The following is a 27,565-nucleotide window of genomic DNA, read 5'->3' on the forward strand; positions in this document are numbered from 1 at the left end:
ACATACATCACGGAGCATGGTGTCCATGACAGGACATCACATACATCCCTGAAGTTTGTCAAAGAGCGGCTTTATACTGGGAAGATGTTTTGTGGAATGATGAAACTATAAGGTTGAATTGTTTGGGAAGAACAAGCAGCACTGTGTATAAAAATGTCACTGTATACTATCATGAAAACATCTTCCCAAAGGTGAAGTAGAGTGAAGGGAGCATTTGATTTGGGGCTTTGTTTCCTCTGGGCCTGGACAGCTCAATATCATTGTGGGGAAAATGAATTCCCAAGTTTATCAAGGTCTCTTGCAGGGTAATGTCAGGGTGTCTGTCCACCTGCTGACGCTCAGGAGAAGCTGGTGATGCTACAGAACAATGACCATCAAAGTAAATCTAATACAGAAGGACTTCAGACAAAGAAAATACACATTGAGGAGTGGTTCAGTCAGAGCCCAGACCTTAACCCAGTACAGATGCTGTGTAATGAACTGAAGAGAAATGTTCACATCAGACATCCTAAGAATATCAGGTCTGATTAGCAGCTACTGGGAGAGCTGGTTTCAGGTTGTTTCTGTCAAAGGAGGTTCAACCAGTTATCAAATATGAATGCACTGTGAATGTTTAATTGCTGTTTTCAATAAATACACAAAAGATTAGAATTGTGCGTTATTAGCTTAAGCACATTGTGTTTACACTTTGTGACTTTATGACCCTTTAATGCAGGAAACCATCTTGCCAGACTCTAAGCTGGACAGATGGCTCATGCAATCACCTGCCACCTACCTGACATGTCAGGTTGATTTAATAACAAAGGATTCACATGCTTTTTCTTGTGACTATAGTTTAGTAATATCATGTATTCATACTGGACAATCATACATTTCAAAACAATTTGTGTTTTGTCCTCATCTTTGTCATCCTTGCTGCTCTGAAGCTCTTTGCACTGTGAACCCATCCAGAAACCTGCACTACATGCCCTATGTAGTTTTGACGTTCTCAAGCATTGTACAAGACAGATGTGAGTTTTAAAGTCCTTTATAGGTTGAAGCCATCAATACATAATACCCAGCAAATAACTTAATAACTGCTCATTATTGTATTCATGGGTAGGTGACCTGAGAGGGGACACAAACACTAGGAGAATTTGTGTTTTTAGGTGGAATCATATGACTTTCAGATTGATAAAAGAATGAAACAAAATGATGGCTATTTCTTATAATGTGAAGTGAGTGTGCTGGATCCACACAATGGCATCTGTCATAAAGGTACAGTACAGTATTCGTCTAATCCTTCTAATATAGGATAGGTTCTTATCTTTACAATTATGTCTTAAACAATTATCACATACCTATATATATATATATAAAAGAAAAGTTATTGGATGGTGATTGTTTTGTCTGTCCATACTCAACCAGAAGTGAGTCATAAAGTAATTTCCATGCTATTTTAATGTACATAAGAGCATGTCTTGTTTAAGACAAACTTAAACATGTAAAGACTATTCTTCCAGCATAGGGCTTGCACAAGAATTTAAACACAAGTTGTCTGTTTTGTTGAGATCAGTGTAAGTAAGTTATTAAGATCCTGTATGGTCTTGATGTGCTCAACTCCACTTATGTCAGCCTGAAGGTGGACAAACAAACCGGAAACTGAAACCTCTCTGGTTGGAGACTTTGAGTCAGAAAACCTAAAAATCATTCATGCATGTTAAGATTCTCTAAAGCTTTTCTTCTAGGTAACAAATTCAAATATCAGATAAAGGGTGCAAACCCGCAGAAATGTGCAGGTCATGAGAAATTTCCAAAATAGAGTTTTTATTCATTTCCGCACTTGTCAAACCTGCAGTAATGTACTATCATAAATTTCTCTAACAGACGTGTGATGATTTCCTGCTGAAAATTCAACCATTTTAATCAATGAAAATAAAGCACATATTTTCATTTTACATTTTATTAAAAACTTCAGTACAGGTAAACAAATATTTCTTTAGAAAAAGTCTAAATACATAGTATCTGAGCATTCTGCCCTCGATTTCAAAACATAACCATTAAAATATTTGTAGAGAAAATAAAAGTAAATAAAATAACTGCCATGACAGTATATTAATATACCATTAGTGAATTGTCAAATATGGAATAACATTAAATTACTCATCTTGTTAACAAAATATGCCATTTATAAATAGTTTGAGACTGCATCCGCTGTTCAGAGAGGACCTTTGCATAGAGAGCAACTTTGATCCGTGAACAGGACATAATGTACAAAAATCCAACAAACAGATATCATGTGCTTCCTCAAACAATTTATTTCAGCAATTCTCATGTCGTGCATTTTAGCAGTGTTGGTTTAAATGATAGATCAACATCAAGAACTGGCTAAGTTACAGTTAAAATACCTTTCCTTTTCCTTTTAAACAATATTCATTAACAGAACTAATAGGATCCCACTTTATGTGTTTACAGGGAATAATTTGGCCAGATCTTACCTGTAATGTTACTGTTTAATAAATACAGAGTAACCACATGCTCACATGACGGAGACTTAAAATGCATATTATTAACAAAAGTGCAATAATTCAGATGTAAACCAGACAAAACGTGTGAACTCCACTAAAACAAAAAGAAACTGACCTACTGACGAGTTAGCAACTGTTCACAGGGTAGAAGTCAGCACCATCCACACTCCATCAGCCAATGTGGCTGAGACTGTAGCACTATGATGAACGTCCAGTGGGACCAATCAATAATACTACATCTGTACAACAGAAAGTGTTGTGTAGTGGTTGTGACTTTAAATAATGTGACACGATGAGGATGTTTTGTACACATTCACAGTACTATAAATGCTCTTTTAATAAAGGCATCTATTAAAAGTCATTAAATGCTCTTTCTGAGCTGGACTGTGCACGGAGCCATTACTGAACAACCACGTGTTGCTGTGTTTCCTGAGCCACACAGCTGCACTCAGGCCGACTGAGAGGAAACATCTCAGAGGAAACAAACTAGTTTCACTCTTGTCAGCCTTCAGAGGGAACATGACTAGGCAGTCAGCTAGTTGAGCAGAATTTAAGAGTTGTGCTTTTTCCACTGAGTAATATTCCACAAGTAACTTTCTTTACTGCTAATACAGGAACACATAAATGAAATGTAATCTTACTGTACCTCCAACTACTGGTTATTGAAATATACCTGGTGATAAACTGAGGGATACAAATAAGAATCACAGAGTTAAAGATAATCCTCAAGAATTATGCACACTAGAAACTTCATTTTTTTCATAACTGAACAAAATACTGGTTCTTATGGATTTCTTCTGGCTGAACCACTTGATATCATAAATATGTAAAAGTTTTCAATGGCTAAAAAGCACATTTTCCACAGTGCTCCTCCTGTTTTAAAATCCTGACCTGATCTCTTATATCATGCCCGTTATAACTGATAAATATGAGGTTAAAGGATTTCTTCACAGAAGATCTGACTTACAATATTAGTGTTTCAACCTCTCCAACTTCCAACACCAGCCAAATCACATTCTCTCAGAACTCACTCATTAACATTTTACACTTGTATTATAAGGGATTTGTCCCACATCGCCCAACGATCAATCCACTGCATGAATCAACACTAGTACGTTACTGGTTTCTGCTTTTTTCTTACTCTCGATAACTCGGGATGTTCAATGTGAACGCAGGATCACTTGAAGCTGTGATGCATTTGACAAATTTTAAGGCTGAAACAGTTGTCTCTCCACACTTGGCAACTTCTCATTTTCTGAATAAACCCTGTTCTGCAGTCAGGCACCACCCTTCTTTAGTTCCAATTAGCTGAGTCACACTGAAAACTGTAATATGCTTTTCAGCAGTTCATTATGCACTGACTCACTGCTTATCTACTGAGCCTTATCTGGCCTCCATTTTTGCCAGAAACAAATTCTTCGTGTTCCTTTTTTGTGTTTCATGTTACCATAAGAGCTGCCAGATGCATCACAGCTTGCTAGCCTACTTGTGGAGCATTTTCTGTCTTAGACATGAACCATTTCTACATTTCTAGAACATTCTTACTACTTTCTAAAGCCCATAATACACAATTTCTTGAGCAATATATAAAGACAACAAGGAGAATATTCGACATGTTTGACAGTCCAGCCTTTTGCCTTAATAATTCAGTTTTTGTCCACTAAGTTAGTGAATGGTGTTCCTATTGAAGTGGATTTCTCAAAGTATGATTAAGATGAGGCCATCAGGACTCCACCAGGATCTCCATAAGATGCTCCAACTCAAGTCCCTCTCTCACATGATTATGACCAGAGAAGGGAGAGGATGGTGGCGAAGAGATAGAAGGTGAAGAAGATGATGAGGAAGACAATGGGCTGAATGAGGAGAATGAAGGGAGGCACTTCAGATTCTGGTTGAGAGAGAGAGAGAAGGGGTGTGAGGAGGAAGAGGAGGGAGAGAAAGGCGGCAGGTAGCGGAGGAGATCATCCCCTGCTGGGTATCCACCTCCACTGCCTCTAAGCCCAAGCACTCCCATGTCCCTCTCCAGCAGGGACGTGTCTATGTCCTGGAAAAGATCCTCCACAGTGAGATCACTGAGGTAGCTGGACCTCATCACCTCCATGTTGCTCTCTCGTACCCTGCACTCCTCCTGCTGCTCCCAGCTGCCCCCATAACCTCTGACTTCCTGTTTTACCCACGCCACACTTCCCTCAGGCCTCGACAGGTTCTCCAGGGACCGGAGAGGTGTCCTTGGAGCTACCTGAGGGCTCCCGTCAATGGTAGAGTCCAGTGCAGTGAGAATGGAGGAAATGGCAGCTGAGAGGGAGAAATCAGGATCAGTGGACATTGATCCCCAGTCCTCATCTTCGTCTCCTACAGACATAGGAACATTTGATGTATTCATGTGGCAGCTTGCAAGATACCTACTTGTAACACAATTTGACATGTAATTTGAGGAAACCAGAGGGCAGCTGGTAAGTGCTGAGTGGCTGTTAGTAACTGCAACTGCAGAGTGATGTTTTGCTGCAGGAACTCCGGTGAAAATACTCTCCCACTCTTTCGCCTGGATTGCAGGTGAAGAGCTGCAAGGTGACACTTCCCTGTCTACAGAGGGTGCCATGCAAGCCTCTAGGCTGATCTGCCGCAGTGTGTTGGCTATCAGAACGGACCTCCGCAGACTGGGTTCAGGAAGCTCCTGGCCACGTTGATACTTGCTCAGGGAAACTGAGAACACAAACTGTCGTTGGCTCTCCCAGGTTGGGCTGGTCCTGTCAGAAACCTCCACATCCTCTGGTGGGAATTTACGCTTCTGCCCCTTCATGATCATCTTTAAACTGCAAAGGAAGGCATAAACTGTTAAACTGACCTGAATTACAGCCATAAAATAAATAACAGTACCAGTTATAACAGTGTAAACGTTTTATAGATGTATCAGTTTCTCAGTTTTGCCCTCAGTAAAGGAATGTGAGATTTTTCAAATTCAAATGCTCTTATACTAACAAAAAAAGCATGGGATAATATCAAAACACTGATGTAACATACATAACATATGAATAAAATGTTTAAGTGTTAAAACAAGTAGTCGCTCAATAGTAACTTCTCCAGCACAAATAAACAATAAAGCTTCTCAAGGACTGGGAGGATTTTTTTGCTTTTTGATCAGTTTTAAGTTTTTGGTTTTTTTTTGCTGTTGTTCCAAACCTAAGTCATCACTTTGGGCTCTGACAGCCTACGATAAACATCTGTCATGATCTAATGTAGCTACTAATCATCAATTAAAATTATTGAAAATTGCAGCCATAGACTAATACATCATAGGCAGTAAAAAGTACTTTGAAATAATATATTTACAACAAATGTTTTAAATAAATAAGACTGAGCAGAGTTCAATAGGACATAAGTCATCATCTTCAGTGTTTGTTAATTACTATTTTCAAAGATATGGCAAAACTAGTGCATTATAGATTAACTCTACTACTGATAAGACGAATATTAAATTAACTGCGTTACATAAATTTGATAATTTTATTTTTCATCAGTTTTCTATGAACTGAGTCATCCAGTGACTAAATGTGGGTTGGGGGTTGTAACGTTAGCTTCATCGTGTAGGAGGGAAACAGAAACCTTCTCAAACGAGGCCATTTAGTAGCAACGTAAATTAACTAAGACTAACTTGAATCATCATGATAACCGACACGAACACGAATAGCGTAGTTAAACCACCAGCGGGTTAACTTTAAACAGTTTAAAAGTAAGGTATCTTTAAACAAACCTGTTGAATCACTTCCCGTCTCTCGAGACAGTCGTTGTTGGATAAAGTTTCGTTATCCGGCTTCCTCCTCGACCCAAAAAACTAATTTAATTTGACACGAATTGCTCAACTCATTTAGAAATTAGTCGGTGATTAAAAAGTAATTTAAAACAATTTTTTCGGTTTAAAACTTTAAATGTTACAGCTGAGTTTCGCTAACCGACTGACTCGCTCTTCTCCCGCCCGTGATTTGAGTTTCACGCCAAAAGGTTTGCAGTTGGGGGCTGGATGTAACTATGTGCATTATGGGTAATGGAGTTTTATTACGTTACATTCCAAGAGTAATTTCACACTACAAATCCGCATGAAATACATGTTTGTAAACAGTATTACAAACATGATGATACAATTACAATTAATATTATATGTAGACCTGTTAATTCACTCCTCTCCTGATTAATTGCCCCCCCAAACCGGATTGTCAAGCTTATTATTATGTAATTTACATAGCACTAATTCCTAAATGATTACATCAACGATCCCCATTCTCATATTGGCTTTGAACGACTAATTAGTTTACTAATTACGACAATGGTGTGTTAAACACTAACACAAACGTTATCAAATGGGGATTCCAGTCAGCATGTCTTATCGTTTAACGTTTAAATTTAAGTTATTGTTACAAAAGACTTGTGAGAGATCAGGCTCCCGGACTGATCAGCAAACCAAAACAGTCCAAGAGATTTGGAAATGTACATATTACAACGCGATATCGACATATCAGAAACGTATGCATCCTAAAAATGTACACGTCCACAAGAGAAGTAAATTGTATCTCTAATAAAGTGTGCAGTCGTTCAAATCAATCTTATTTCAAATAGAGTCTTTCATTTACCTGAGAGCTGCAGTCGCCAGAGAGGAAAACGGTCAGTGGACTCAATCTCTTCTGTCGTAACCCACCTACATGTCAAATCTTTTCTGTTTCGATTTAAATTCCTCCACTAGACTTCTCGCCATACGAAGAACCAGCGATTCAACTTTGAAAAAACACCATTGGCTCCTCCTCCTCAGCTTGAGCATTGGACAGCAGAGAAAAACATCCAGTGATCAGAGAGTAAAGCAACTACTGGTAGTCTCTTTCAAAATAAACACCCAGAAAGGCGAACAACAGCAACAACTTTAATATAATATAATATAATATAATATAATATGCTTTATTTTTTATAGTTGCAACACATCTCCCCGAATCAGTATAGGACTATAGTAAGACATGACTGGAACAATGACCAGAATTGGTGTGTTTCAGTGATGTACTGGGCACTAACATTAATATGATAACACAAGCATAAAGGTTAAAGGCCTCTATAAATTAAGCTTTTATTTTGAAGGCATTCTGGTATTAAGATGGCGCTCCTTGGTTCACTTGACACATTTTTGTCAGAGGGAGTTGCACAACAGATACACATGCCACTCATCTGACTCTCAGGGACATGAGACACAGCAGATCAGAAAAGTGGCTCAGTACGTAGTTTTATATCAAAACCCAACGAAAACATCAAATGGGAGCAAAAACTCACATTAAATTACATTGCTACCACGTGTAGGGACAGAAATAACTCATCCTCATTCATTTTCTGTGGAAACCCATTCTATCATTTTATCTTGAACATAACAGATTACTGTGCTCAGTTTTGATTTGATTTAGATTTGCTGTTATCCCTCAATCTGAAAATAAAATGGGATAAAGAAAACATGGTGACCATTTTATATTGCATCACTCAGTTGCAAAACTTTGGAGGGTGCTTTAAACTGACGTACTTCCTGCAAGGATGTCACTCTGGCCCTTTCACAGTGATCAAAATCTATCTGGGTAACTGTTAGTTGTCTGTAAAAAGAGTTACTTTTCACCCCTGATCTGCCTCATCAGTCATTTTCTGTTTTTGGTTAAACTAAAGAGTTAGGTAGATTACTGTATAGAATAGTATTATTAATTCATAGTTGTTGTGTCACCCCTGCAACAAATAGCCTGCAGGTATATGCTCATTCACATGACACCTCACTTTTTTGTACAAAAGTCTTTTATTTTCAACAGCCGTAAAAAGAGACCTACTGTAGATCAAAACAGCAACAGTAGGCATCACCTGATTTAATGTTCAATGATGGGAAACAATACATTCAGTATGTAAAGACTGTTCACGTGAAAAGACAGACATGATGTTATGAAATGTATACAGCTATAGCAAAAGCAGCTGTGCAGTTGTGCACTTGTTTTAAAATATCTCCCCTATGTGCCACTGATAATAAATTTAAAATTAATATAAAAGTATAACAACACAAAGCAAAAGCTGCACAATCATGATCATAAAAGCGAAAACAGCAAAGAATTAGTAATAATATAATATTAATATATTTCCTTCATTTACCTCTCAGCACACACAAATATTTTTTGTATTTTGAGTGTTTTGGTGAAAATAAAGAATGGCAATCAGTGACAGGAACAAATGAGGAGGGCGTCAGCAGTGTTTCATTCAGGATTATTTGTACTCTCCCCACACTCCAACAGTCTTGCCATCCCACTCTGAGGTAGACAGACACTTAACGAAGAAATGTCCCAGGTCATGTTTAGAGATGGCTCTTCCTTTCAGCATGTTTTCTGTTGCCATGTAACGCTCTGTCAGAGGGAGGTCACCTGGAGAGACAAACAAAAAATTTAATATAAGATAACATATCACTGCCCTCTATAATGGCAGTTAATAGAAAAAACAACCAGTCAAAGGTGTGATAGAGAGACATATTTCAAAGTTAAACAACAGAAAATTCTTTTTTATTGTCTTGAACCATGTCACACACTTACTAAACTAAAGAAAGTCTACAATTATTCATGAGTGAAAGTAAATTTCTTTCCTGTTTTTGTTTTTTCAACTATGTAAAAGTTTTTGCCTTTGCCTCTGATTTTGCCCTTTTGTGTTTTTTCTTAACTTTTCTTTGGAGCAGATTCACGTTGTGTGTAAAGTCCAGTGTCAAAGTGTCCAATGATTTTTATTATTATTAAAACTTTCATAAGGTTGTAATGACAAAACTCTGTCTACATAGATCATAAAAAGGTGCTTAGAACTTGGTATCCATTAGATTAGCAGATTGGCTAACTGCAGCACTTTTATGTCAGCAATACATTTTGAAAGTTTTCTCCCACTTTGGTTTGGAATAAAGATCTTAGTTTCTACTTCCTACAGACCTGCGATGTGAGGAGGCATGATGGCCACGTAATCCAGCCCCGACATTTTCAGCACTGTGTGCATCCTGTCATGGTCCTCTGTCACAGGGACCAGACGGGGCGGGACTTTGGAGCGATCCCACAGCAGGAAGGCTGGAAGGGAGGAAAGATGAAGAAAAGAGTGAAGAGGAAAAAAATGAAGGAGAGAAGAGAAGGAAAGAAGGATGAATTAAGGCAGTGGACAGAGTGAAAGAAAGGGAAGAAGAGGACAGTGATGAGATAAAGGAATGAAAAGGGGGTGGAGATGAAACAGAAGAAAAAAGAAAAAGAGAGAAGTGGAGGAGTTTGCTTCAAGTTGTCTCCATTGCGCAGATGTTTGTCACATATTTATTCACTTCCTTTGTCTTCTACTTTTGATTGGCTTTCATTTTCACTCTCCGAAACAAAGGGCAATTCAGCAAGTGACAGGAAAATGCATATGCAGGAGATCCAATTCATTTCTCTTTACTTTGACTACTTGATCTACTTCATTAGTATTTTTATAACAGTGAGTCGTACCTGACATGCAGCCGACCACCTTGCGGATTCCACGAGCCTTCATGGCCTCCAGGATATTCTTGGTTCCTTCAGACATCATGGTGGTGGGACCTGAGCGAACATCAGAAAAAAACATTAGGGACTGTACTGAGGTGAAAAGTACCTAAATATTCCAAAACTGTACTTAGGTCTAGTTTTGAGGCACTGACACTTTACTCAAGTACAGTATATTTCCACTGGGTGGTACTATACATTTGCACCACTGTATTTGAGAGAGCTACTCAATTACAGAGTAGAGCATATACATGAAAACAGTAAAATAAATATGTGTTAGTAAATGGATTATTTAGAAGACCAACATTAAAAGATGTCTTCCAAGTTACTGTATAAATCATTTACAAGTGAAAGGAAGTGTTCTGTTATTGAACAGAAAGTTTGAGTGCAGGACTTTTACTGTAAATCAATGATTTTTCTACTACAGCGTTGATATTGTTGATTAATAAAGTCCTGATATTTTTAACTTTTTCGGAACTCTATCTTGTATCTATGTTATCTCCATGTTACTTTGTGTGTACGTTTATTTATCTACAGTTAATCCATTTGTCATTTATTGAATCATGGAAATGTTGGCCTGGAAAACTACATGCACATTCTCTTTAGTGTAGTGTGACACTGTATATGCCATGCTCTGTTTTATTTACAGTGTTTAAGATTGTGTCTTATACTTATACAATGATGTCACACAGGGTTGAACGTTGTGTAAGTCTTGTGGTGCCCTCTGGTGAATATATTGCATTATTACACCATTAAAAACTACAATCCTTGTGTAAGGGGAACAGTTACGTAAGGAAAGGTGAACTTTAACAATCATACATTCACTAGTCAGTGTAAACATGCAAGAAGAGCCTAAAGCAACAACAGTAAGAAAAAAGCTGCAACTTTAGGCCAGTAAAATTCAAAACCACATAGATAAATCCAAAGCATGTGTGAAAATCGAATCATCCAAGAATGCAAATGAAATTTAGCAATAAAAGATTTAGAAACTGCAAACTAAATTTTAAGTTTTATTATTGCAATGCCATTAGAGTTTTATCAGCCTAGACGAAACTTGAACTATGTTTTCTTCTCTTATAATATTTGCTGGGTTGTGTGTCTTTCTTCGAACTGTGGAGTCTTACTGAGGTCATTCCTGGTGCCAAGGATGATGATAACAGCATCCTGGCCCTCCATGGTCATTTTCACATCCTCTTTATTCAATACATCTCCCACCACCACTCTGGACGCCTTGTGGTCAGAAGGCAGCTTGGCAGGGTCCCGCACCAGCACTGTCACATTGTATCCTGGAGGAGGAGGACACATGGAAATGAAACAGTAGCAACACGTACTCACAGCATCATTACCATCATATTTACAGATATGATATTGTATCTTTGCAAAGTCTTATATAAATGTACTGCTACCACAGTTGTTATATTTCATAACTCTACAGGACTTCTTCATATCTTACACAATATCGAATGTTTTCCATTAAGATAATGCAGAAGAGAAAGTGGACAGAAAGTTTTAGACTATTTGGATAGAGCCTTAATTTTCAATTTATCACTTAAGATTAGCAAATGCTTTCACATCGCAAATTTTTGGTTTTATGTCCCTTTCCACGTTGCTCCAATTCAGTACTATGAAAAAGTTTAACTTAAGACTCCTATCTTGATGATGACTGTATGAACTCTGCAGGAAAGTTACATGTGACAGTAGTACAGTCAGATTCAGAATTACTTTTATCCAGCAACTATGAGAGCAGGGATTACTTCAACTGTTTCGGCGGATGGCCCAGAAACCCTCATACTGAACTGTCACTTTCACCTGACTGGTTACAGTGCAGTAAACATGGCGAGACTGACTGTGAAATTCAATGACATGACATGGTTTCAACCTCTGACTGCTCTGTATTCTGTCTTTAATAACTTCACCACTTACATGAGGGGGATCCCGCCCCTCCTGTACAGGCAAGATAGTGAACATGTTTAACTATCAGCTGTGTCACAATCTGCTGTGACTCAGCACAATGCTCCTCTGTAACGTCTAACATGACTCAACATTTTTTTCACCCCATGGTGAGCAGGAAGAGAGGAAATGAAAATGGTGCTAAATCAATCATATGACATGATATATGTGATTGTGTATGTGTTTGTGTATGTGATTTGTGTGAGTGTGTGGGTCTGTCTATAGTTTATGTTTTTGAATATCTTTAAGGAATTGCAGCCAAAAATAGAGCAAATTAAGTCTGGGACTTGCAGTTTAAGCCATAATCCAGTGTTAATTTATAAATAAAGAACACATCAGTCAGTACTACATTTAAGAAACCATTCCACCTCTAAAATGTATTCTTTAAATTACAGCATATTAAATTTGTTACAATCTTCAAAAGCAATTAAAGTAGGACTGACCCCTATTGACAAAATCAAATACCACCATAGTTTTGACCTTAGATCTTGATATGGTTATATGGTGATATACTGTTTTAAAGATGACTGCTGGTGCTTTCTAAAGACATGAACACAGGGGAAGAAAAAAAATAGTAATGTGGACTAAACTCTGAATCTGAAAAATGAAAAGTTAAGCTATAGGCTGCTGTACCACAATTTTACAATAAGCACAATTACGTAACTTTATTTGAATGATATTGATTTATAACTCAGCTGTAAAGCAATAGCAGAAGAGCATAAGTCCACAACTTGACACAGTGAAGCCTGAAGTTATGTAATTATCAATAGTATCATCGATCATCTGATATAAGGTTATTATTAACCACTAAAGCAAACTCAGCTGATCAACTTCTTGATTGATCATTAGACTGAGTTTATGCTCTTTTTTGACTCCTGTAGGTGCACAGACAGACATCATATGTATCAGGACAGTTAACAAACTGGAGGGTAAAAACTTTGACCAGAACAGACACCACTTATTCTCTGAGCTGCAAACTGCAACTGAACACAATATAATGACACCGATGTTACTGTGTGTCCATAGTACACAGTTTAACCAGCAGAAGGCACCGATACATTAACTGATCTATTCTAATATATTCTTTTCTACCCTACTCTCATTCCTCACCTGCAGACACCGCTAGTGGCAGAGTCGCCAGTCCGGTCATTCCCGTGGCTCCAAATATCGCGACGTTTTTGATCGACCCTGACATTGTTTGTAACAAGCGAGGTCACGACACAGCAACAACTTGTCGGCTAAACTGTGTCCGAAGCAGAGGGTGCTTTCACTTCAAAATAAAACTTGACATGTGAAGACACGAGCTTTAAGGTGACAGGAAGGGTCACTCTGCCGCCGCTTCTCAAACTCCTCCTCCCGCACAGAGAGTTAAAGGAGCCCTGCTGATCATTCATCCCTGTTACAGCCAGCCTGTTACTACGCTGACATGGGATGGCTCTTGTTCCTAAAACAGCAATACCACAATTTCAAAACACTCAGTTGAAAATTGCATGTGTCTTTGAATTGTCTTTGATTAAATAAATATCCAATTTAGTAACAATTCAGATCGCCATGTTAGCAAAACAGCAAAGTTTTATTTTAAGGACCGAATTTCCTTAAAAAGTTACTTCATCTCATTAACTCAGTATTCTGAAATCCTGCTTAGATCCCTGGTAGTCATCATTACATTGGTTTGCATAAATTACCATCTCTCAAGCACACCTGTGACTACATGTGCCAGTTGAAATTAATTATACCATTTGCTTGTTTTCAAGTTGTATGCATAAAGCCTCAATTGTCCTCCTATGTGGATGCGCACATGGACAGCTGCGGACACCATGGACATGTAGTTGTTCTTATAGAGGGCTGCAGGGATGATATATTTTTGTAGGTCACTCTGTCTCCCTCCCCACACACTCGCAACCTTGGAGTCATTTTGAACACCATGTCAATCAAATCACCAGAACTGCCTTTTTCCACCTAAAAAACATAGCTTGTCTCCTCCCATCACTCTCCTTCTCTGCTGCCAAAACTTCGATCCATGCCTTCATCATATCCAGGATAAACTACCACAACAGCATTCTCTTTGGCTCATCATCCAAAGTCGTAAATAAACTCCACTATATCCAGAACTCTCTTTTATCACCTCATAGAGTATTCCTATTACAATTGTCTTTTTCCATCTTAAAGAAGTAATTTCCCCTTCTTTGCTTTGTATTTTCTGTGATAGTGTAGTAATTTGGATACTGTCCCAGTCAGGTCCTCTCTCCTTCTCTAGATCTCTTTTAGTCTGAGCCTGTTTCTTATTTAATTTCCAGATCTTTGTACCTTAATCTGTTTTCAGATCTAGAGTTCACCAATTGTCTTCTTTCTTTTTCAATGACAGTAATTCTTTTCTTTATCCATTAGCTCTTTTTGCAGGTTCTCCACTACCATTTTGATTCATAATAGCTTAAAATCATGACTGGGGTTTTTATTGATGTATTTTATGTTTTACAATAAATATGAAAATGCCTTCAGCTTGTTAACCAAAGACCTTATTTCAGCCATCTCTTCAAAGACCCATCCACTTTGGGACCAGGGAACCAGAAGTGCAAAAATGCTCATTTCCGGGTTTTAGTCTTGTAGCTCTCTATTGGCTGTCACGCAACCCCAAAGCCCCTCCCACTTCGTCTATGGCAGAGGCTTTAAAAAGGGGAAGGAAGGGATGACACAGAAAGTCGGTTAGTAATTCACTTAAATAGTCAGTTAGTTAGTTAGCTAGCTAATTAGTTAGCTAGTTACACCACTTTAACCACCATGAATAAGGTATGTTAAACCTAAGTCAGTAACTTAACTCATAACAGTACGTCGTTCTTAGGGCCGGTTAACATTTGGATAGCTAGCCTTGAAAATACAATGAAACTACCATAGACTTGAATTTAAGTAACGGTTAAAGTAATTACAAACACTTGAAAATCGTATATTTCTTCTTTGTATTTCCTTACACAACAATACGGTTTGAAAACTTTGAACTTGACTTCTTTCGTCTTTAAACCACATCTGCTGCTGTAAAACACGGCCTCTTGCGGCTTCTCGCTAAAATTTACCACTGACAGTCTCTCTCCCTCCCCCTCCCTTCCCCCTCCCTCTCTCTGCTCGCCGCACTGATGCTGATATTTCTCTCCAGCATCACCAGCGGAGAGGAGGAGGAGGAGGAAGGGAGGTTGTGTCAGGTGGAAACGGGTATCTCTATGGATGTCATCACTACCTTCCTTTCACCGGCTCGCATCCTCAGCACCGACAGCATTTCCCAGCCGGCGGTCACCGCTGCAGGCACGCAGCGCCCTTTTCATGCACCGAGGCTGTGTATTTCCACGGTACAGACTCCCCGGACTGCTTCTGTAATTGCTCAGACAAACCACTTCCTCTTAGAGTAAGGACTAATCGAGGGAAGACCCTGCTGGAATAAAAACGGAGCGTCCGTCTCCTCCATTGATAAACCGCTATCATCGATTCAGCCCAAAGACGTCTTGGTATAAGAGGAGGACAAAACCAATCCAAAAAACTGACTCTGAAGCTGAAGGTAAGGCCGACAGAATGACGACAGAATGATTCCTTACTGCATGGTATGTCGTTTCATTTTGTCATTCCCTGTGCGAGAGCAAGGAGTCGAGGTGCACGGTGTTTTTTCCTTTTTTGCAGGGACGCCGGCCTGCATTTGGGTGCAGGGTACCGCAGTGATCCGGTGGGGGGACGCGCTGTTTCATGTCTGTTTTTACCGACATGTGTTGCGAGATGTATGCCTGAGAAAGTATTTATGATTCCTGCCAAAGCTGATTGTATCATTTGAAAGGGTAAATTGGTTAAGATGCAGAATAGCGGCCTAGTGAATGGGCTGTGGCATGTTGTTGCATCTTATACCGGCTCACTTCAGGCTTCCCTATGTCCTATAACTTTAAATAACTGATGGATACGAAGGCTGCTGTTGTCCTCTGGCAAAATGTGCCTCAATGCAACTAGCAAAAGAACTTTCCATCGGTAATTCTCTACACTAATACTATATATTCCTGCAGGAAGTTATGGAATGTCTGTGGTCTCACTGTGTGACCTCATATTACTTTGCCATTTCTGTCCCTTATGGTATCAGTTATTGTTGAATCCTGAGGGGGATTTTGCTATTCTTTAGGGGGTAAATTTATTCAGATTATTTGTATGCTTTAGTGACACAAGGCAAACAACAGCACAGCTTACTTTAGCAACTCAAGGAGCAGATGCGCTGTAGCTTGTCAAGTCTTAATGTGGTCTGTTTGATCACAGCTGCAGTGAAAGGTGACTACTACCTCAGTTTTGCATCGAGATTACTGGCTATTGGATATGGTTGCTGTGCTAGAGCTGCTGTTGAGAGCTCATACGAAGGTGTGCAGGCAGGTGCAGGTTAGTTGGTGAGCTTTGGGTAGTTGGTGCAAGATGTGTGTTTGTGTGTATATGTGTTTGATGGAGGTGAACAGGAAAGAAAAGGGGAAAACAGACAAGTATGCTATTTTTAAAGGCAGTCATAATGAAGATGATTTTCTCACACTAATACTCCTAGGGGGGTTCATAATGGCCTATAATACACAAATGATAAATGATTTATACGTTATTGTAGTTTATGGAAGTTCAAGTCCTATGCTGTTCCTAAACAATTTCTGTAACACACCTGCAGGGGATTGTAGTGTGTCTGTGATGCTCAAATCTATTACACTTTATAGTATTACATCTTATCCAGTATCACTGATATTTATACAATGCAATAATATAAAACAGAGTACAGTAATTATAGTAAGTTTTATATTGCTAATTATTATACTCTATACTGTACATACATACGTATACTAAGTACAGTAGTATTATGAAAATACAGTGGTATACCATTATTAGTGTATATCACAATGTATACTGCCCAGCTTTATTACAGTATAGAGCTCTTTTTGACACTCTTCTTCTTGTCGTCCCTGTCTTGTCTGGATGATAGACAGCCTCTCATGGATACTGAAGCTCTCTGCTGGTACTCTTGTTTATCGGACCACAAGGTGACTGTTTTGACTTGCGGTCTTGCCAACTCTAAACTGGGCGTTGACTGCTGCGCTTGCTTACAGATGTTGTTTCATTCTACTGAGGTGAAGTGAGTGGAAGTGACTCAGTGCAGTGTGTAAAGTGTGGACTGTGTGACGTCACAGTGAAGGATTGTGTGTGTGTGCGTTGTGTTGCGCTAATAGTAAGGTTACATTAAGGTCAGAATAATGGTTACATTTAAGGTTAGCTAGCTTAGGCTCTCATGAAGCAGCTCAGGCTGTCAGACTACACAAATGTCAGATATTTTCCACAAATGTGTCAAATTCATTGTGTTGCTCAGTTGGCATTTTAATAGCAGCCTTGCAGGGCATTTACTGTGATTCAACCCAAAGCCATTCAATGTACATTTTAATCTTTGTTTGTGACTACCAGCTACTAAATACATGTGAATTTGTACATATTTCATAGCTTAGTTATAGACAGACCATTAAAAACACTACACAGGAGAAAAAAACTTCACCTCAGCTCTAAAAAGACAGCAAAGCAGAAAAGAGAGTTAGATGAACAGTGAGAACAGAAACATAGAAACACAGCAAAACTGTGAACAGTATACTCCATCATGCTAGATGGTGTTTTACAAGCACTACACACAGTGTAGTAACATCCACTTTTAACACGTACTATTGTCTTCACTATAACCTTCTGAAACAGTCAGAAAGTTCTCCAAAGTTTTATTCCATATCTAGGATGTCTCTTACAATACCATTTTTTGCTGTTGAACTTTTGCCTGTTGTTTTTGTTTATAACATCAGTCAATAGATTAATGTATATACCATGTAATCATTATATACAGAAAGGGAGTTTAGTGACATTGGTTGATAGCCAAATTGACAAACAGTTCATATTGGCAAACAGAAATACAGGGCCTAATATATAATCATATGCAAGGCATCCTGCACTATAGTTGAACATGCATTATCTCTTAGTAAGTTTAACTTTAATTCATTTGTACATAATGTGATGAAAACATTTTTTTTGTATCAGGAAAAGTGCATTAGATGACTGACATTGTCATGGAGAATAATGAGGTTTCTTTAACTTTCTTCTGACCCTCCAGAGAGAGTTGAATTGATACTTGGTCTTTAGATCAATCGATAGAAATTCCAGAAGCTGAGCATGATCCTCTCAATTGTCAATAGGCAGATTACATTCTTACTATATTGCAGAGGTTATGATAAATGTCCCCAAGATGTTTTGACGATATTGATCAGGACGTGTGTGTGTGTGTGTGTGTGTGTGTGTGTGTGTGTGTGTGTGTGTGTGTGTGTGTGTGTGTGTGTGTGTGTGTGTGTGTGTGGACTGAGGGTCTGGTCCCCATTAAGTCTTTGAGAAACAGAGACACAGAGCTGCTGCCACTGACTGATTAACACTGGCAGCTGTCTGTCTGTCTCTCTCTCTCTCTCTCTCTCTCTCCTCTCCCTTCATCTTTCTTGTGACATGCGGCATGCCTGTCTCTCTTTTGTTCCCTTTTCTTTCTTTTTCCCCAATTCTCTTTATTTTACCTCTTTTTCCATGTCCTTCTTTCTGTTTCTCTGTAACATCTCCTTTCTATAACATCGCAGTCTGTTTTTCTTTCTATATATAACCTTCTATTTTACTCCATTACTCTCTCTCCATGTCTTTTGATTATGCCTGCCTCTCTTACTCTCTCTGTCTGTCTCTAAATCTAACCTCTAAATCTAAAGAGATGGACAGTCAGAAATTCTTGATCTACATTAGGCTATTATTGGATCGTCAGTGAACTTATGTGCTCAGAGAAAAAATACAAACAATAGAACATCATCACTGAAATTGTTCCCATTTCTGAAGAATTCATCATAGAGTGGTAGGTACACAGGATGTATGGCAGGAATGTGTGAGGAAGAAGTGAGGGGTTAGTGTGTTTTCAACCATATTTAGGTGAATTTCTTGTTGGACCTGGGTGCCAGTTGGAGGTTAGAAATCTATAGATGAAACATGGACACACATGCAATTTAATATATTCACCACAAATTACAGTTTCCAGTGCCACAATACAGTGTAAAATAATGATCTCATTTTAATGCTCCTGTTCTTATTAGTAGAGTCCTTACATCTCCCCAGTGGACATCCATGGTAACACCAACTATCTTTGATGGAAGGATATTTGTAACTGAAATGTATCTGTGGTGGTACCTTCAGTCAAGTTCATGTTAAGTTAGTCAGTATTGTAAAATTCACCCTGGTAGTTCTTGGGACATCAGAACCTCTGGAGTAGGGACTTTTTGGGAGACAGGAACTATGACCAACTAACCAAAACTGGAACTAAGTTAATTGAAAAGTTTCTTGGATAATGCTCCTGAAGCTCATACAGGCCGTTAGCACAAGATCAGAAAATACACATCATATTTTAGTAACTACTCCAATCCCATTAGTTGCTAAAACCTGAAATGGACTTTTGGTTTTGTCTTCTAGTGTGCATCTACAGTATTTAGGAATGCATGACATGAATTAGAATCTTAAGAGACTAAACCTGTGTAAGTACATATATGTTTGCCACATTTGCTCTTTTTCACCACCATCCTTCTTGATAGTCAGTTTTATACTGTATATTAACAATCGTTAGCTTCCCAGGACCAGCAGTCTTTGGACACTGAACAGACTTTGGCCGCTGAACAGACTACTGTTGGTGACTGAACTGCTTCATTGCAGAATTTTCAGGGTTAAGTGCTTGTTTCAAGGACACCTGATGTCAGCATGTACTGAAAAGATTAGAGTATTGTCACTCTTTGGTAGTATGGAGGCATCATGCCAAATGCTAATAGCCAAAACACAAGAGTGGAGGCTGGACAGAGAGGATAGGTGGTGAGGACAAAGGGAGGAATGGGAATTGAGGGAAAGGACAGTTTAAAAAGTGTGAAGGATAATAAAAGGAGAGAGTAGAGAGGTGGGGGGCTGATGCTTTCATTACACCATTGGTGTAACAGTGATTTATTGTCGATACCAACAGCGACTGCATAGCTGGGCAGAGAAGGCAATAATAACACTGAGTGGTTGAGAGGAGAATGCATGATGACATGCATGCACGCACTCACAATAGTTCTGACACCACTAGGTCATTGATAGCGAATAGTACATCAATAGAAAATTAATCAGTGATAATTTGATAATCAATTAATCGCATTAGTCATTTATCAAAATAATATGTGAACATTGTCTTGTTTCTACTTCTCAAATGTGTTGAATTAAGCACATAATTTTAAGATAAGACTACTATCTAGTCTCTCAGTCAAGGTTTAGTTACAGCTCTGGACTAATGCAGGATGGATTGACACTGACTATTGATTAAATGTTGAATTTAAAATGTTGATTAGCTGGGCACCCTGGGCAATATGGATGCACATCTCTCATGAAATAATAACCATCATGTATTCAATGAAGCCGTAGTATAAATAGTATTTTATTTTGAACAATTTCTTAAAGGAAATGTGGGGTAGCCTATTTGAATGGGGCTGATGGAGCTGAAAAAAATAATTAAGCTGCAGCCATAGCCTATAGGCTTATGTTGATATTGTATAGCTTAAGCTAAGTCTGGTGTGACTGTGTGGCAAAAACCTGTTTTTTTCATACAGATAATTGATCAGGAATCGATACTGCATTGGTATCAATAAAATCTTATCATTTTCCACTCCTACCAATTAGAAAAACTACTTGGTGTCACCAACACTCCATTATCTTGGTTGAAATCCTACCTCCCAGCTGGAAAACAGTTTGTTTCCATTAGTAGCTTTAAGTCTCCCACGTCCCCCCTTTCCCATGGCGTTCCCTAGGCCTCAGTTCTTGGACCATTACTATTTATCGTTTACATTCTCCCTCTTCCTGATGACTCACAACATTACATTCACACCAAGCCCACAGACACTCTGCCATCATCCAACCTGATAGACTGCTTAACCCATTAAGACCTAAGGTAACCTCTAAAAAGTGTTTTAATCCTAAGCATTGCCGGAAAACAACTTGACGTTCACTAAAACCATTATTGCTCAGAATCTGACGCAGATAGAAACATGAAGTAAAAACCAGTTGAGAGCCTAAACCTTTGACTTTTATTATAAATCATTGGCTTTGCCTTGGAAACTGGATATGGCTGAAAAACAAGCATATTTATCAACATTTTCAGTTCAGTTTAATCATTGATTAATTAAATGTATGGTTTATTGATTTTTGTTTTAAATGTTGATGAACATTACAGTATAGGCAATAAAATCTATTATTATTATTAGTATTAGTATTAGTATTATTAGTTAGTATAAGTAAAGTAAAGAGAACAACTGCTGAAAGAGTTCCAACAGAGCTGAAGTTGAATCACACAAACACACTCAATCCACTTTGGGGGGGGGGGGGGGACAAAGATGGCCACCCTGAATATAGAACATTTCTTTTTAGACGCTGTCCTATAAACCACGATGAGGTTAGGTTTGGGTCCACCTAGAGAAAAAATAATGCCTCAGATGATCTAGATTCAGTCCTAAAAGTGATAGATGAGAAGACTTCTCTGGTGCTAAGTGTTTATTCCTGCTGCGCTGTCTTTCCTAGAGTTGGATGGTCAAACAGTATGAGTGGAACATGACATTTTCCTTGTTCCTAGTTTGAGCTTCTGCTATCACCTCACACTACCTTGTTCATTCTCTGTTTTAGGGCTGAATCATATGTTGAATCGTATGATCATTGATTGTTCTGTGCAGTATTTTCTCAATTAATCAAGTCCAAGTGACTTATTTAAATTTGCTTGTTTTGTTCAGTGAACAATCCAAAATCCAAATATATCTTAATTTACTATCGATAATCATAATAAAAGCCAGCAAATCCAAGCATTTATTTAACATTTTTCATTGTATGTGGGATGTTCAAGGGAACACAAACACACACACACACACACACACACACACACACACACACACACACACACACACACACACACACACACACACACACACACACACACACACACACAGAGAGACAGGTGATTCCTCCTCCTTCTTCCAGCTCCATGGAGAGATCAGAGAGGCTGCTGCTGTTATAGTGTTTGATCCTTCAGTGTTAGAACAGTAGACTCTGGATCCTGTACTGACTGAAACATGTGAAGTCTATAATCCCGTGGAGTCCAGCAGGACAAACCTCAGAACCAGAACCAGATCCCCTTTCAGTCTGGGAAAGTACAAAACGGTCCAGAAACAACCTTTATCCTGATCCTGTGTTCCTGCTGTTCTTTTCCCTACTTTTTTGCTCCAGGTTTAGGATTCTACAACTAGAGCTGTTAAGCACAAAGATTTTCTTTGTTTCCTTTAAATGCCACAGTGATGATCTTAGATATTACATAATATGATTACAGCAAAATTAATAGATCTCAGCAGGTTTAACGAATGCAGCGTGAAAAACGATACTGCACTGCTGTTGTCATTATACATGAACAATATTCACAGATCAATTTTACTGAGGAGAACTTTCTGAAGTGTATTATATTTATGTCATAAATATAATACACTTCAGAAAGTACATAAATTTTATGAGCAGTATAAATGGAGAAAGCAAAATGAAAGCATTCAGCAGCAGATTCACTCCCATCACTCGCATTTTAGTGCAGCTTTGTGGTTTTAGGTGTTGATTACTGACCAACTTCAGACACTGGCTGCTGTGAGGGCAGCAGCATTACTCAGCACTTTATTTTTGACACTGTTGTCAAGAAGCTATACTTGAAAGCCTTTGAAAAGCAAGCAAAATGAGACCCAGACTAATAATTTTGTATATTTCCAGTCTTTTTTGCAATTTTTTTGGAAGTGATTTGTACCTGCAGTTTATTTGTAATCAGAACTATTTAGAGCTCCTGGAAGTTGATTGTTCCTTGAAGGTTATACATATACTGTGCACATATACATTTACCATACTATGGTAAAATAAGTGTGTATGTGTCAGGCTAAGGTAATGAGGATTGTTATATATTCTCAGAAGCTGTTGTCACTTTTAGATTGCAGCTGCTGTTTTCTGTGTGTAGTGCTGATACTTGGACAACATAGTAGATCTTTTTTATCAACCATACATATGCTGGATTGTATCTGAATCACTGGCGCACAACTGCAGCTGTTAAATAAATTAATAATAAAAATATTAAATAAACAGTGATGCCAATGATGTAGCCAGATGATGATCCATCCTCTTGTCAGTCCAAATACAGTTTATAGTTTGCTTCGATGGCTGCTGCAGTTACTGACTCACAGTTGATAAAGATCTATGCAGGAACAGAAGCAGTGTTTGATTGGATGAATATTTGAGGTCTAAACAAGAAATATATCACCATAAATACATAACAGATGTCAGATGTGATTGGTTACCTTGCAGCACTTTTGCACCCCTTTTAGGCCACATTTATTTTTAACTTTACCCTCTGGTGTGCTTGCCCGTCCCTTACCACCTGTGCCACTTCATATACACAATAAAAAGGGGATGGCAGTTGTGCCTATTTTGCTGGATTTGGTGTAACTTTACCTTGTGGTCAAGCAAACAAGAGGAAATAAAGGTGTGACTGGTTGAAGCCTGAGCAAATATTCCCTCAAATATACAACATCCTCTCTAATATTTTGTTATTGAAATAATATTATTTAAATTTATAGACTAAGATACATTAGATGGCGTATTTGGACATTGACATCCAAGGTCAAAACCTAGTATATGGCTGGACCGTGTTTCTTCAGTGTGTGAAATTGAGGATGTAGTTGAAAACTGTTGTGGAATCGCTATAAAAAACTGACATCATTACATCATATTTGCATTCTGCCTAATGTAATAATCTGTTTGCTTCTCTCCTCCTCTGTGCTCACATTACAGTATTTTATTACAACCGAATTCCCAATGAAGCTGTTCTCATTTGCATGTTTTTCTGTTTCTGTTGTCAGACAATGGAACAAGTATGAAATAGTGACTGAAACACAGCACATTAAGACTACATGTTAACCAGCACTCACTTCCAATCCATTTCCAAGCTGCTGCTCTGCTTCTAAAATCCTGATTTTATAACCAAGACGTCATCTGACAAAATCACTAACCGCATACGTTGAAGACAAAGACTGTGCTGTGCTTTTGGCTATATTTACAAGCAAGTTGATCACTCAGAGAGAAAATTAGAAACAACAGAATATCTGTCTTATTTTGTCTCTCACACAGCGTACAGCCTCCATCTGGGTAACAAACTGCTGCTCCACCTCTGCCACTCACTGAACAGAGTAGACAAAGAAAGAGGGTCTGAAAAGTCAGTAAATCTAGTGACAAATGCATGAAGTTGGCAACACTGCGGGCTGTAAACTCCCCCCAATAGAAACAGTTTGCGCCAATTGCATTTGAAAGCTGATGGTGTCATCAGGGTTATCTCGGACTTTATAGTGGGCATTTCGGGGGGCAGACCGGTCTAATGAGCAATGCTATTGACTTGCATTATGGAAGTTGTAGTGTCCAGCATTTTTGGAGCTTGATCTGAATCAGTGACTAAAAGTCAGTACATACCGCCTCTACTCCTCTGATTTTTACCATTCTTTTAAAATTTGTCTCTTATGAGTCTCCCAACATTACAGTTCTTCTGCATTGGTCTTAGCATGTGATAATGGTTGTTGCTGCTTGCTTGAGACAAAAGTTTCCAACTAAAATATTAAAATGATTTATTATTGATATTCTGACGTTGAAAAGTGGGCTTTTCATTCATACTACTCTGAACGCAGATAGTCTCTTCTGTGCTCAGTCTCTGGAGGAAATCAAGAAGCATCTTACTGCTGCTTTTACTTATGGAGCAGAAAATGGATAGCCAGGAGTGTCTGTGTGTGTGTGTGTGTGTCTGTGTGTGTGTGTGTGTGTGTGTGTGTGTGTTATCACCTTTATTCTAATATTCAGACTCAGCTGTTGAGGAATCCGCTAGCCCCAGGCAAGAGAGTCGACATTATTTCTGAAAATCCCCCACACACACAGACACACAGACATACACACACAGATATACATCAGAGCAGTCCTGTGAGATGTGAGTCTGATTGATTGAAAGACACCAGGTGGTTGAGGTTAGGCAAGGATCAGGGCAAGGAGAGCAGAGGACACACACACACACACACACACACACACACACACACACACACACACACACACACAACACATATCTCTAGCCACACACCACACCACACCTACAATTTTGTATCACAGCCATAGCACACACAACACAGCACTATTTTGACTGACATGACAGTGTAGCAGTTTGACTGATGTGGTGTAGATACTTTCTACTCTCCTCTGTAATCCATTGATTGGTTTCGATAAGTGTTTTAGTTTGTTGATGTTATCTCATCATGTCAAAACGTGATATTCCACATGTCTTACATTGTTTTGTTCTCATGCTGTAGGTCTCTACTATGAGTCTCTCTTTCTACTTCATGGCAGTACAGTCATTTTACAGTGTGCTGACAGCTGAGACAGTGATATGGTTAAAATGATCACTCTAGCTTTCTCAGATAAGCTTCCCTTGTTTTATTATCCACATACTCCCATCTCCCTGTGGCAGGAGTTATTCTGTGTGAACCTTTGCTGAATTCATGGTTTCTAATATCAGTCAGTTTGGTCTGCAGTGGGACTGTGTGCAGCCAACTTTGATTTTGGCTCTCTCACACTCTAAAGGGAAACGCTGGCAAAAGATTTTGCCACACAGGTGATATGGATGGAAAATGTATAGGGATTTAGGGAGGTTAAACATGGGGCTGGTTCATAGCACATCATCAGCTGCCATTTATCTGAGACTTAAAGACTAACTCGACCAAGTCATGTTGAGATATTTTCAGTACAGCTGCAAGGAATTTTGATTGTAGACAGTGTTTCAGTGATGTTTAAGAGGTTGTTGGGTTTTGCTGTCGGTTCCTCAGGATCAAAGATGAAAAGCCATTTTTCACCTAACACAGACGAAGATACTGTACCAGTTCCTCTGAGACAAAATATAGCAGATGAACTAATATAATGATTTTTGAAGATACATCCAGTGCATCTTTTGCAGGTCTTAGTACCCCATAATCAAATAGTAGCCAGTCAGTTTTTTAATTTCTTAAGTAGATGTGAAAAATGTAAAAATACTTAGTTACAAATAAAACCCATGTGCTCAAAATGAGATTTTATTATATTTAGGATATAATAGAGCCACAATTTACAAAAAGTAAAAAAAAGAAATCATGAAAAATGTTCATAGTGTGAAATTACTGATGTATTAACCTGCAAGCAACTTTTATGTTGTTAGCTGTCCAGGTGGATAAAATAATATACTGTTCACTTGCTCTTCAATTAGTCAATTACTTGAGTAATCAATCAACAGAGAATTAAATGGTAACTATTTTGATATTGAATTGTAGAAACGTTCACAGGTTCCAGCTTCTCAAAGCTTCTTTTGGTTTTTGGACTGTTGATCAGACAAAACAAGACATTTTATTATTTCACTTTATGTTCTTGGCCAGTTTGATCAACATTTTTTACTATATTTCTATGTTACTATTTTCTGACATAGACAAAGCGATTCATCAAAAAAGTAATCATCGGATTAATCAATCGTTAGTTGTAACTCTAATTACATTACATGTATTACAGTAAAAACAAAATTGTAAATGAGTGTTACAGTGCTCTAATATTAATAATATTACAATGTGTAAAACTGGTTTGCATGCCTCTCTGACTGAATGGCACAGTTGGATTAGCACCTTTGCATATTCATTCAGTTAGCCTATAAATTCAACTGATTTCCTGTAGTTTTCACTTGTGTTGGCTTCTGCTGCAGTCCTCTGTCTGCCTCATCATCAGACAGAAAGCACTGTAATGTTTTGCTGTTACTCTCTCCAGGGAGAACAGCTAAGTGCATGTGCACATCTACCCATCCTCTCTCTGTCTTGCAGGGCATGCTGACATTTACTCGATATGGCTATGTTGTTTTCCAGGGGTTTCACATGTGATGTTCGACTTTTGATGTGGTGGAGATGGAGGATGGGCCAGAAAAGGGGTGGGATGAGGGGAAGACAAAGAGATTTACAACAAAAAGATTGATGCAGAAAATGACAGAGAAACCCTTAAACCTGCAGCAGCCTCAATTACTCTTTGACTTTTAGTCTTTTTGAAATCCTAATTAATAAATCAATCAAAAACTCATAATCATGAAAATCCTTTGATCCACTTTTTTTATTTAAATAATAATAATAAATACAAGCACAGTTTCATTAATTTCACATTAATTCTTGTTTAGTCTGTGAATTGTGCACTGGTGCATTTGTCTTATTAATATGTTTGATTGATGTCCATCTAGTAATTTTCTGTTTGAGTGAGAGGGAGAGGTGTGGATGGGGGTTTGATGGGGAAAGGAAGGGGGCTGAGGATGTTTGAGGGTGAAAGAGGGAAGAACATTTTTCATTCAGTGTTCTGTTATCTTACAAGGCGTTTCAAGGACAGGAGCTTCAATGGCTGCAGAGAGGTGAACGCTAGCAA

The 27,565-nt window shown here is 38.4% G+C and overlaps 3 protein-coding genes across 4 annotated transcripts in view; 1 reads left to right on the forward strand and 2 right to left on the reverse strand.

Moving 5' to 3' along the window:
• Positions 1-1,927: 1,927 nt before the first annotated feature.
• LOC111216948 (SERTA domain-containing protein 2-like) lies at positions 1,928-7,260 on the reverse strand. 2 transcript variants are annotated; one of them, XM_022738611.1, is made up of 2 exons: positions 7,133-7,260; positions 1,928-5,320 (listed from the first exon to the last, which is right to left on the reverse strand). In XM_022738611.1, the coding sequence occupies exon 2, from the start codon at positions 5,311-5,313 to the stop codon at positions 4,231-4,233; it is 1,083 nt and encodes a 360-aa protein (XP_022594332.1). In that variant the 5' UTR covers positions 5,314-5,320; positions 7,133-7,260; the 3' UTR covers positions 1,928-4,230. The 2 variants fall into 2 exon arrangements, with proteins under 2 accessions (XP_022594332.1, XP_022594334.1); XM_022738613.1 differs by lacking the exon at positions 7,133-7,260 and adding an exon at positions 6,259-6,464.
• Positions 7,261-8,299: 1,039 nt separating this feature from the next.
• On the reverse strand, positions 8,300-13,187 carry blvrb (biliverdin reductase B). Its single transcript, XM_022738536.1, has 5 exons — positions 13,103-13,187; positions 11,167-11,328; positions 10,010-10,099; positions 9,473-9,604; positions 8,300-8,926 (listed from the first exon to the last, which is right to left on the reverse strand). The coding sequence occupies exons 1-5, from the start codon at positions 13,185-13,187 to the stop codon at positions 8,772-8,774; spliced, it is 624 nt and encodes a 207-aa protein (XP_022594257.1). The 3' UTR covers positions 8,300-8,771.
• A 2,325-nt stretch (positions 13,188-15,512) lies between these two features.
• The window catches only part of sptbn4 (spectrin beta, non-erythrocytic 4), an 87,897-nt gene continuing 75,844 nt past the window's right edge, over positions 15,513-27,565 (forward strand). Inside the window, exon 1 of the mRNA XM_022738538.1 lies at positions 15,513-15,536. The gene's annotated coding sequence lies outside the window, so the exon portion shown is untranslated. The remainder of the gene's footprint in view (positions 15,537-27,565) is intronic.

This window comes from Seriola dumerili, unplaced genomic scaffold (assembly GCF_002260705.1).
Source record: "Seriola dumerili isolate Sdu_G_001 unplaced genomic scaffold, Sdu_1.0 BDQW01000036.1, whole genome shotgun sequence".
NCBI lineage: Eukaryota > Metazoa > Chordata > Actinopteri > Carangiformes > Carangidae > Seriola > Seriola dumerili.

Bases quoted from the DNA above. Each gene is read 5' to 3' on its own strand.
- LOC111216948 (XM_022738611.1), bottom strand. From the start codon at position 5,313: ATGATCATGAAGGGGCAGAAGCGTAAATTCCCACCAGAGGATGTGGAG.
- blvrb (XM_022738536.1), bottom strand. From the start codon at position 13,187: ATGTCAGGGTCGATCAAAAACGTCGCGATATTTGGAGCCACGGGAATG. The intron at 11,329-13,102 runs GTGAGGAATGAG...CTCCTCCTCCAG, and splicing joins GCCACTAGCGGTGTCTGCAG to GATACAATGTGACAGTGCTG. The intron at 10,100-11,166 runs GTAAGACTCCAC...ATGTTCGCTCAG, and splicing joins TGGCACCAGGAATGACCTCA to GTCCCACCACCATGATGTCT.